This window comes from Geospiza fortis, unplaced genomic scaffold (assembly GCF_000277835.1).
Source record: "Geospiza fortis unplaced genomic scaffold, GeoFor_1.0 scaffold98, whole genome shotgun sequence".
Lineage (NCBI taxonomy): Eukaryota > Metazoa > Chordata > Aves > Passeriformes > Thraupidae > Geospiza > Geospiza fortis.
This window is the reverse complement of record NW_005054306.1, coordinates 4,375,845-4,388,277: the sequence shown is the minus strand read 5'-3', so window position 1 is coordinate 4,388,277 and position 12,433 is coordinate 4,375,845. Positions and strand designations below refer to the sequence as shown.

General features: G+C 42.8%; 1 protein-coding gene across 4 annotated transcripts in view; it reads left to right on the top strand.

Moving 5' to 3' along the window:
* The window catches only part of FYN (FYN proto-oncogene, Src family tyrosine kinase), a 77,924-nt gene extending 71,187 nt beyond the window's left edge, over positions 1-6,737 (top strand). For all 4 annotated transcript variants that reach the window (XM_031066677.1, XM_005418430.3, XM_031066675.1 and 1 more), the window contains one exon: positions 3,814-6,737. In XM_031066677.1, the coding sequence (XP_030922537.1) occupies positions 3,814-4,022 (209 nt within the window). In that variant the 3' untranslated portion in view covers positions 4,023-6,737. The remainder of the gene's footprint in view (positions 1-3,813) is intronic.
* Positions 6,738-12,433: the final 5,696 nt, after the last annotated feature.

Sequence of the window (12,433 nt, the reverse complement as noted above, 5' to 3'; positions counted from 1 at the left end):
TAAGAGGTAAAATGTATACCTGAAGCACTGCTATTTTTATAAGTCTGACTAGTAATCCAATTGATTTAGACATAAAAGTCTTTGAAACTCTGTTTTTAAATTAGCAGTTCATGTCAAAACTAACAGAATTTCTTTGGCAAATCCTAGGTACTTCAGCCCTTGCTGGATGTATGAATTCCAGTGAGGAACATGAGGATTACTTGCTTTAGTTTCATAACCGGGGTTTACTGTGGGGGAAGGGAAAGGGGAAAGGAGAAAGGAGAAAAGAAAATAAGAGCATTTTCCTGGATTCAACTGTGGTGAAAAAACCTGGCTTGACTCACTTTCCAGGGACAAAAAAATGACTGTGATTTCAGACAGCAATGTCTCTTTCATGTTCTTTTTTCTACCTTTTTGTTAAACAAAGGGAAGTGAAGAGCTGTTTATGTTTTTCCTCCCCCTTCTGTCTCCTCAGGGTTTTTCTTCCAGCACACAGTTCGTTATCAGATTTCAGTGTGTGCTTTGCAGCACTGAGTAAAGCACTGGATAAAAATACCAAACATTTGATATCTTAGAACAACAAATCAGTTGGGAAGGAGCTTTTCTGCTGCTGCTGCTTCCATCCATGTTGTACTTAAGGATGTACTGCCAAAATAAAGGCAAAGAATGCAGTTTGTTAGTGGTTATTTATATACAAACAGATGAGTTACCGGTAACAGTTATTTTCATAGCCTTTAATATGTAAGGGAAGCAAAAGTCCTCACCCCAAAACATGAGGTAATTCAGCTGATACAAAGACAAGGATATGAAAAAAAGGTGCAGATTTTTGTTCAAAACACAAATTTATAAAACTAATATTGAGAACACAACCTGAACAAAATGTGCATGTTTTTTTCTTGTAGTATCTTGAAAACAGCAAAGCCAGAAAGTTTGGGTTGATGCTGCCTTGGGTTTGTGGTGCCTAACAGACCAGTAGTGTTTTGTGGTCTAATGAAAAAGTAAAATATCTTTGGAAACGTTCTTGCTGGATAGTGAGGAATATGCAAATATTTGTTCAGTGTGTTCTGGTTTGTTGTGAGCCTCTGTGACCTAACAACATCAGTCTGGAGTCAATAATATAGGAGAACCTTAACCTTAACTAGGAGGCTTGTTATTTATTAGTCTGTTTTCATCATTTTGAAGACCTAATTATGGTCCACTTTAGGAGCCATTCAGAGCCTTTGCTTCTAGTTTATAAATACCTAACACCAAAAATATGGTAGGTGGATGCATCTGATAAAATGAAACACAAGAAACCAGTGCTGAAGTGTTGGTCTGCAGGTTAGGGAATACTGTAAATCAGTAATCTAACCTTTCTTTTTGCAATTTTCCCTGTGAAAGGGAGTGTTAAGGAAAGGCTGTAAGAGTATGAGACAGTTTTCTGGAGAGGCTCCTCAATGCACAACAGGCAGCAAAAGAAACAGTGCCCTACTTTTCCTTTCTCCTCTCCCTTGCCTTGCAGTGAAACCCAGATATGAAACTAAACCAAGTACTCCTCGTGTTTGAAAATGGGAGGTGCTGCAGTAAGCAAAGCAGAACCATGCTGTGACCATGACATGGATAATTGAGAGCCTAAATATAAATACAAGGAATAAGTGGGGAGACCATGCCAGGGCTGGTTACAGTGACAGGATAGGAATATGATCCTTGCCCAGACACTGCAAATGGATATCAGTAGGAGGAAATTACCCTGACAAGATAAGAGGAAGAGGGGTTTTGTAATCCTAACATGAGATGAGAATTTAGAGGTGGATGGTCAGGAAAGGCTGAATGATACAGATGTTTTTTCTAAGCATCCTTAATAATTAAACACAATCAGAACATGAGGATACAGACTAAAGACCACATCCAAGGTTACAGCTAAGTTACTGGTCTAAATGCTATGTAATGTAAGGATTTTATTCCCTGTCATGGCTTAACCCCAGCCAGTAATTCAAATAGCACACAGACACTTGCTCACTCCCACTGCCCACCCCCAGGCCCCCCAAAGGTGGGGTGGGGAGGAGAATCAGAAAAAAGGTAAAACCTTTTCTTTTTATCTTGACAGAGTAATATCCTCCTGCTGATATTCAAGAGGTTGAGTTAATAACAGTTTAATAACTGAAATAAAGTCAAATATCATAATAATTTTATTGGAAATTAAAAAAGAGAGGCATATAAGCCAAGAAAAACAAATTATGCACAATACAGTTTGTCCCAGCTTCTTGTGCACCTCCTCACTGGCAGAGCATGAGAAACTGAAAAGTCCTTGACGTAGGATGAACTCTACTTATCAGCAACTAAAACATCAGCGTGTTACCAACATTATTCTCATTCTAAATCCAAAACTCAACATTGTACCAGCTACTAGGAACAAAGTTGACTCTATCCCAGCCAAAACCAGACATTTCTACAAGTCAAAGTGTAGAGTGGATAAATGAATCTGTATTGAAGAAGGTGATTGAATTATTCCTCACAAATAAGTTTACAAAAATATGAGGGTTTGGGTTCTAGAGGTGGGACAAGACTCCTCAAAAGGACATCCTGCAAGAAGAAAGTGCAGGTTTCCCAGGGAAGGACAGTGTCATGGAAGCCAGGAAAAGGATAAGCTAACACAAAGTGTAACATCAAGGTGCTGGTTTCTAGATTCAGTCGTGGAGAAACTGAAGTGTCCCTGCTGGTTCTCCTGCAGAGCTGCTTGGCAGGACCGGCTAAATCAGGAGAATGAGTTCTGCAGATATTTTCCAGCAGGGGATTGGGGCAGGGCAAGCACAAAGCTTGCAGTCAGCGTGCAGGCTTACCTCTGGTACTGTTAAAAAGAGAGTACTGGGAAAGAGATGTAAACTAAAGCTTAGAGTGATTTGCAGTTAATGTTTGGTGAAAAGCACTTCAGCAGAGGAATCAAGGGGTTACATAGAAAAGAAAAAGTAGCAAAGAGCCTGGCCTTACTCTGAGTCAAGCAAGATGAGTCACTATCCCTGGAGGTATTTAAAAGTCTGTGGTGACATGGTTCAGTGGTGGACTTGGCAGTGTTAGGTTAACAGTTGGACTCAGTGATCTGAAGGGTCTTTTCCAACCTAAATGTTTCTATGATTCTGTGAAGGTAATCGACTTTTTACTTTTTTCTTCTGAGTGAGAGATGGAGAGTTGTGGTTCTTTAGTGGAGATGTTTTGCTTGGCATTTGACTTGTCTTGTGAGCAGCTTCGCTCTGTTTTGGTTTGGGAACAGTCGACTATGATAGAAACTGTACTAACCAGCACAGAGGGAGGGAATGCAGGTCAGCAGCAATGAGCTCCTGGGCTGACACTGAAGGCAATGCTGCTGGACAACCCTGGTAGCCAGGAGGAGCACAGTTTGTCTTGAAGTCCCTGCAGCATGACCTCACAGAGTGTTTTCACAAAGGCCCATGCTCAGGGTGAGGGTTTCAGAAATTCATCTTAATTTCTAGAATTTTGAATTTTCCATTTTTTACAATGCATTTGTTTTCCTTAAGCACATCACATAGTACATTTCACAGTCCCTGCTGTCAGAGAGGGGAAACAGCAAATCCTACCCACTGTGTGTAAGCCAAGAGGGTAACCATGGGAGCAGTGTTCTGCTCATCACTTGATCCTAAAAACCTTCTACTGAGAAAGAAAATAATCCAGGTTACCTTGCAGTGGATGAGGAGCTGAAATAGGACATCAGTGTAGTTGTGTTTCACTTGTCTTAACCAAAAGAAACTAGTATAATTGAGCAAACCACATGTGTTGTAGATATAGTTGTACTTGGTTAATTTTCCTGTGATTTACTGTGGGTTTGTATGCCCTTCACAGGCATGAATAACCGGGAAGTCTTGGAGCAAGTAGAACGAGGTTATCGGATGCCGTGTCCTCAGGACTGTCCCATCTCCTTGCATGAGCTTATGATTCACTGCTGGAAAAAAGACCCAGAGGAGCGTCCAACTTTTGAATATTTACAGGGTTTTCTTGAAGACTACTTCACTGCAACAGAACCCCAGTACCAGCCTGGTGACAACCTGTAAATCCCTGGTTTCCAGACACTGTCATGAATTACCAGGAATTTCTCAGCCCTGTCCCACCTGCTCTCCACCTTCCAACTCTGTGATCGGCTTCTCCAGAGTGCAACATCTTCCAGCACTGCAGTGCACAGGAGGGGCTGCAGCTGGGAACTTCCACAGCCCTTGCCTATGACCACTTGTCCTAATAATCTGAATGTCCTGGATGAAAAGGAGAAAAACACTTGTTTTTTCTTAATCAAAGACTCCAAAACTGCATTGTATTGATGTTATGTAAACTGCAAAACCTCTGTTCATTGTAAATAGTAACTCAGTGCCAATAACTGATCCTAATGCTTTCCTTTTTTTAAAATGCAAAACCTATGTGATTTTAACTAGTCTTCTCCTGATTCAACTAAAAGTATTATTTTCCAGAAGTGGCCTCTTTGTCTAAAACTTTTTTTTTCATGTTTTAACAAATAAAAAATCAGGACAGGTGTTTGGGTTTTTGCTTTTTTATATATAAAATATATATAATATATATACATACCTGTACATACAGTATATGGGTGCTATTGCAGAGGAGGCTCATTTGGAATTGAATGAATCCTGCTGCAGCTGTACCCAGAAAGCGATAATTTTACTGCAGACATGAAAACACTGGTGGGATTCTAAAAGCCAGTGATCTAATTTTTGGCTTTTGCCAAGCATGATTTTTTTAAATTGGATTGCACTTTTTGTTTATGATTATGTACCTGTAGATGGTTGTAACTTTGCTCTTTCAGGAATCATGTGCTGTATTTACAGTAATGTTTCCAATGTTTGACAAGTGTGTGATGATTTGTTCTTGAAATTAAAACGAACATATTTAAAGCAAGAAAACTACACCATCACCGTTTGAACTGGAAAATTGAAACTGCAAGGACTTCTTGTATCAAAACATGTATACTGAAATGTTTCAAAAAGATTTATTAAGCAGTGTAACCACATTCAGATGGTCTTAAAATAATAGCATTTTAGCCATGTCCCCCTGCTAAACTGTTGGTCATGCAACTAGGATTTTTCTGTTTTATGTGTAACATTTTTCCATTGTAAAATAAGTGTGTTGAGTGTCCTGTACTGCTAATGAAATTACTTTCTCTGTGTCTGCAAGTTCTCCAGTGGAATTACTATGCACTTCTTTACATTTCATGGGGGATGCACAGAACAAAGTATTACCTTTTCAGTTGTCTGTACCAGCCTTGAATTACTTAACATTTAACCAAAAAACACAAAAAAAATTCCTTTCTATTTCTATTGAGTTTTTAATACTGAGTTGCAAATTTTAAAGTCTTAATTACATTTTGTTATGGTTTATTCACAAGTTTACATTTTAAAACTGTTTAACTTTCTTAATTTAGTAATTAAAAAAAGAGCATTTTACATTTGGATAGTTGTTTTTTTGTTTAAACTGTGGAGCTAATGGTGGACATGACATTAAAAACTTTTCAAGAAGGGGTGTCATGCCATTTGGGGCATCATATTTCATAGGAGTATGCAGACCAATTACCCATGGGACATCATTTTCCAAATTATGAAGTCAATATGTTTTTAAATAGCTGGAGTTCAACTGTAAGGAAGATGGCTGAATGCATAGCTAGTCTCTCCTTTCTCTCTTCTACAGCAGTTTGTTCTTTATTAGTTCTGTTGCATTTAACATGAATACTTTTACATTTACAAGTGTTGCAGGAAAAGCTTTTCTATGTCTTGTATTGCTGTTACTGCTTTAAAAGATTGTGGCCAACTAAGACTTCCTGACAGTTGAAACTTTTTTTTTTAATTATTTAGTACTTAGATTGTGAATTCATATTCTGAAGATTCACACATTTTCTAAAGAGAACCTTTCTTCGTTTGTGAAAACTAACCCAATAATCAATTGAGATTCAGAGAACAAATTGTCATCGTTTTAATATTTTCTAAACAAAACTGACTGAAAATCCTCTTGCAAAGGAGGCTTCCACACTTAGCCTTTCTCAAAGTGTGAATTTATACGGCAATGTTGCTTGTTACCAGATTTCCATGATAAATTGGTTAATGTTTTACATGTAGAGTCTATCAGTAATGTTATGTACATTATCTATTCAATGTTGCTGTACCTGTAGCTGTGGAGTACTGAAGAGGCCATGATCCTTGCTGGACTTCTAGCTTCCTCTTAGTACTTACAAAGCAAGTCATGGCCCTCTTTTTTTTCCCACAGCTACCCCCCTGCCTTAAAATATCATCCATGGAACTGAGGACTCCATAGTAACTCAGCGGGCTGGCGAAGCCAAAATGTCACCTCCTCAGCCCAGAGCCTGGTGGCGAAGTGTGGCCATGCTGCCAAGTTCCTTAGCAGCCTTTGCTATGCCACAAACATAAGTGCAGTTTCCATCTGCAATGCAGGACGAGCCTAAAACGTTAGTTTGCCTATGTTTCTCATTGGAAGCAAGACTCAGATGGGGCGTTGTTGGGGTTTTATGGCCTTTATTTCTGATTCTTGAGTTTGCTGTTTCTTGTATTGCATTCGGTCTCTGAGTACCACGTTGGTCTCTGCCGGATCTCTGCCTGCAGCTGGCTTGTGTGCAGACTGGTGCCACTGTTGAGTGGCAAATCCAGACCATTTCTCATCAGTAGCTCTTCTGCTTCTTTTTCTTAATGTTGGGAGTTTTGTTGTTTGGGTTTTTTAATCTCTCAAATAAAAACATTAGCAAAAAATTTAAACAAGGTTGTTAGGTTTTTTTGCTATAAATTAATAAAAGCCTTTTCTTAAGCACTGTGTGTACACCACAGGTAGTTGTGTGGTGACTCTAAAAGTAGAATTTGTGAGATTAAGAATCTTCTGTTCCTTCCAATAATTTTTAAATGTAAGACTAAATAAATTCCACCCAGGTAAAAACAACTGGCCAAATGCTCCCCCCACCAGCCCACCTGATTCCCAACTGATCCGTGGTGTGTGGCTGATTTCCAAAAGAGGTCTTCTAGAAGACCTACCAGCAGCAGAAGGGACTCCATGGGGTGACACAGGCTTCTCTAAGCCAAGTTTAATCCAAGACCTGTCTCGGGAAAAGTGACAGGTGGAAATGGGACACTGCTGCCAAAGGGATGGTTAGTATGGTTATTATATTTCTGTGAGAAGGCAATTATGTGAGACTTGGTGGTCTTTGAAAAAGACAAATGGCACTAACATGATATTCTTTGGCTTTTGTAAACAGCGCTCAATGTAGTTCTGATTTAATTACCACTGTAGAAAAACAAAACAGAAAAGTGATTAACTGCTAAAATTACAAGAATAATCACAAAAATCTGGAAAATCTGTCTCCAGTGTGAGTGTTTCTCCTGAAGCCTCTAGACTGGAAAGGACTACCTGCAGCCCAAGAAGGCAGATTGCTAAATATCTCGATCTTGCCACAAAACTTCAAGGTGAGTGGAAAGTTGCTCCAATTTATTTTAACGTGCACCATCCTTTTTTCAAGTGCTGCAATAAAAAATGCAGCACGCTAATGAATGCTACCATACTGCACCCAAGGGATTAAAGGGCCTCACACGAGGCTGAGCCCAAGCATGCAAGAGCTATTAGGAGATATACAGTAGCTCCTCTTCTGAAGTGTAGACAATATTCATTCATCAAAGAAGCCCTTCCCTGTCTAATGGGAAATTACCACCAGCAGTGCAGACAAAAGGATATTTATTTTCTCCAGTTGTGTCAGTTTGAGGGTCTGTCTGTCTTTCAAGAATAATTGAAGTCTGTTTGTAGCTCAGAAATCTCATTGTGTTCTGCAGTCTTGGAAAGCAGTGATTATAATTTCCTGTGACTCATACACAGGGATATTTTATCACTGAGGGGACTCCTGTCAACTGGAGCAGCATTCCCTGCCGTCTTCACTGAAGAAAGGGGCACTTTAGTTTCAGACTTTCCTGCACAGACCAAACCAGAACCCGTGTGCTTTCTGTAGAAAAGGAAAAGAGGCCCCTTGCTGGGATTACCACATGAGTAGGGTGCTAGTGTCTCCCTCTAAGTGCTTCTAAATTTCTCAGAACTTCTGACAGCTAAAACCACGCTGCTGAGGTCCATTTTGAATGTTAGAGAGGAAATGCTGGCTTCCCTTAACTCTGTGAGATATTTTCTGTTGACTTTTAATACAGAGCCTGTTCTTATGTGTGTGTGTGTACAGTTATCTGTAACTCAAAAGGAAATTCACACATAAAAACATCTACACAAACATCAATCTATCTCCTTAAGCTAAACAAAAATGTAAAACTGGGATATGAGTAGATTAGAGGACAAAATGTTGTTAACAACAAAAGAGCTGCTCTTTTTTTCTTCTTGTTTTCCTTTTTTTTTTTTTCCCTGCTGGTTCCCACTACATGATCTGTTACAATCCCTGTTCCCAAACCAGGAGAGGTGGTAGCAGCAAGCACTGTGCTACAGCCCAGAGATGCTGTGGGTCTCTGGCTACTGCAAACAGCAGCCTGCAGCTTCCTTGGATTCAGGGAGAGAAAACATTTCTCCCAAGGGCATGGCTGCAGTTTGGAGCCTGTGGTGGGAGTGTGCAGGAGTGCAGGGAGAACTGCCCTCCCAGGAAAAGCAGGTCATTAGCTGGTAGGCACTGCATCGTGTGGTGGAGAGGCAGAGCCAAAGGTTGCAGCAGCAGCTGTGTTTGCAGCACCAGCTGTGCTCACAGCGCCTGTGCTTCCCTGTGCCCAGGGATTTGGGTGATGAGATTAGAGCAGGCTGAGGAGCGTGAACTGTGGTTTCTGCTTCCAAATGTAAATATCTTCTCTGTTACAGCATAGAGGAAAATACTGGATGTTCAAGATGGGGCAAAAAACCACAGGATTGGTGTGGCCTGTGACTGCAAGGCAAGTGTTGGTTCTGCCTGACCAGGCCAGATGGAAGTTGGATTGTTTGGCTCATTGTTGAGAATGACTCGGCATTAAGCTCTGTGAATAGCTAAAAGGGCAAAGAGTAAAGAAATGAGATTATCCTTCTTCCCCTACAGCCAGGCTAGAGCTTGCCAAGAGCTCTGGTTTGCGTTTTTGTGCATCAGCATTAGTTGTTGAGCTCCTGCACCCACAGCCTTGCTCAGCTACCTATTGTAACAGCTTCACACAAAATTCCTGAGCCCTGGAATGGATGAAGTCTAATCTGGAAAAAGCGAAAAGAATGCAGGGCTGCTTTGTGGCTGTTGGGGCTCAGCCTCATGCCAGAGGCTTGTCTGTGAGCCCTGGCGTTCCCTGTGCTTTATTCACTGCTGCAGTTCAGGCTCTGGGCTGCCTCTAAATCCCACAGGCTGCTGGAATTCCCCAGCTAGAAAACGCTACTCATATAGGAAGGTCCCTGGTGTTGGGAAAGGGCTGCAGGGGTCCCAGCACACCGCTCCTGGCACCATGCAGGGCCTGGGCCATCACTGTTCCTGGGACAGACTTCCCAGGAGAGAGTGGCAATGCAGAAGGGGCCTGCAGCTTCCCCGGAGCCCCTTGGACACCCAGGGCTGGCATGCTCTGTTGGCAGCAGCTCAGGCACAACTGTGTGGAGCTGCTGACGGGTCTTGGGGTGACTTGGCTGGGGCTGTGTTGCTACAGCCCATAGTCCCAGTGACAATGGAGAACCAGATGCTGAATCCTGCCCTCCTAAAAAAGCAAAGGCAACGAGCCACATGGGGAACAGCTTTGTGTCTCAAAGAGAGAGGACTAGGTACATTTGATCACACGAGAACTCAAGTGTTCCCTCAAATTCCCATGCCTCCCAAAAGCAGTGCAGCTGCCAGCTGAGTTTTGTCTATGACCTCATATACATCCAGTGTATAAAACACATACCACATATTGAACATTTGCATATGTTACATGTCTTTTGTTCCACTTGGGTGGCCTTTTCCTCCCCTTCCCCCACCTCTTGCCCCATTACTCATCCACACAGCTCCCATCACATTATTCTGGACGTGTCATTTCTGAAGGACTACACATCCCTGTCCTGCAGAGAATGGGGGCTCTGTTAATTGTCAAATGTTGAGTGGGTAATGATCAATGGGTGACTAATTGGATGCAAGAGGGAATAAAATAGGTATTACTTAGCTTCTGCTCTTAATTAAGAGGATACATAATGCTGTGGGGGAAATCTTAACAAATAGCAGGAGAGGTTTTTGTCATTATGCAGGGTTTAATTACATGCACTGCACAAGCTAACATCCAGGTACTGTTTTCCTTCCTTTCAGGTGTCCGTCCAGGGTGTGACTGAAAAATGCCAAAGCAAGAGCCTTAAAATAAAGTAAGTGGAAAATATTTTTGCAGGCATGTGCCTAGCAATACAAACAGCAAGAGATGGAAGAAAGACCCAGTTTTCCTCACAATGCAAAAGCAGCAAGGGACAAGCCACGTGCAGAGAACCAGAGTGAGACCATCACGTGCTGAGGCAGAGGGTGTTAAAGGCTCACTGCAATGTCTCCAGGTTAATTCACAGCACCAATGTTAAAAGAGGAGCAACATGACAGTGCTTTATTTAAACAGTTAATCATCTGGAAGCAAAAAGATTCATGATTTATTTCTCCAAATACAGAGATGTGGTAGGAAATATGAGAAGGGACACTCAATACTAACACTTTCTTCCTAATGAAAAAAGAAATATTACAACTCCTGCAGGATTAGGAGCCTTTTTAGAAAAAAAAAAGTCCATGTTACTTGTCTTGCCAAAGAAAACCATCCTGCACTTGCATCTGTCCTTTCTATGACAGGCCCAATATGACTCATGACGCTCTGCTTGTAAATAATGTACAGATGAGATACTAACTTCAGAGAGTTCAGAGTTTTATCTGGCTTTCAGTGAGTGAAGTCAGTAGGGTAGGAAGACTTCAAATATATAAAAGAGGCCTTCAGAAGGCAATTATGATGGCTTCAGCTTTGGGGAGGAGAGAGGCTTTTGAAATGCTGAAATAAACTTGGGTATCTGTCGTCCAACTTTCCTAATCCAAAAATGAGTTAATTGACACCAGTTTCTACAGCTTTGTGGGAGGGTACTTAGGTTTGGGCTGGACCTTTGAAACCCACTCGGCAGACAGTGCTGTTAACAGAGTCAGCAGAGTGTGACTTTCAAGCTATTTTTCCTCTCTTTGTCAGGCTGTTAATAAAGTACATAAAGCTCAAGTGAGAGGAAACTGCTCCAAATATCTGCTGTTTTCTGGGGCTTGGCAAGTTAAAGAGGGGACAGAGACTGGTTCTTTGGCTGCATCTGCAGACACCATTAGGTCTCTACATTTCTGGACCTGAAAGTGCTCACACAAGGGACAGATCTCACAGCCAGAACCTTCCTCTCCTGGCCAACTGGCAGCTGTCTACAGGGGTGGCAGGTGGACACTGTTTGCTGGATGTTACAGACCAGTGTCCAGGCTTTGACCAGAGGACAACAGAGGACTGTCCATACCCATTGTCGGTGAGGGAGGCCATCCACTGCGTGAAGGGAGGTGCTTGATGGCTCCATAGCAGAGCCTTTTACAAAGAAACACCACAAATGTGGGTATTGATGAAACATTCCATGGGGCACTCTGCCTTGCTGAGTCCCCATGCTGCCTGCATTCCCCAAGGAGCTGGTCATTGCACAGCAAACACTACATACATCCCCCACATACATCCCAGGAAGGTCAGGCACTCTTCAGAGCAACTCTTCCTTCCTGCTTCCATCCTGTCATCCATTCACCAAGGTCCTGGTTTTGGCTCCTGTGTGGCTGTGGGCCGCTCGCAGCGCTCGCCCCTGTGGCACACAGGTGGCAGTGGAGCCATCACTGCTCCCGAGCTGGAAGCTGGTGGGAAAACTGGCAGAACAGGCAGGCGCCCAAGCCCAGTGTGCTGCAACTCGGGGCTCAGGCAGCCTTGATGAAAATGCCGGCTGTCAGGGTGTTCATGGTGCAAAACAGCTGTGCAGCAGAGGCCAGGCCAGAGGGATTAAACCTTCAGCTGACTCAAATGACTGCGGTTATAATGCAGCCACTCGAGCTGCAAGCATCTAGTGCTCATCACATCTGGGTCTGGCTGGGACCAGCAGGGACGGTCCAGGAAGTCTGGCAGCAGTCAGGACAACTTCAGGATGCTCCAAAAGGGAGCCCTGGTGTCCTGCTGGCCTTTGCCTTGGCACAGGAGGGAGGAGGTGGGGAAGGAGGGGGTCAGGATGGCCAGCTCCAGGCCAGGCTGATGTAGGCCTTCTCAAGGGGGAAGGTAAGCCCAGGCTGCACTGCCATCAATACAATCACACTTGGTGCTCGGCTGGGGGCACATGCTGCTCCCAGCTGCTTGAGGTTTCCCTCCAAAAATGTGGGCAGTCATTCCCTAATGAGAGGAGATAACTGCCTGGGTCACAGCTTTGCCTTTGGACCAGAAAGAGGGGCTGGCGGAATGGTGGGCATGCAGAGAGAGCCCTTTCCGGAGGCAGGAAT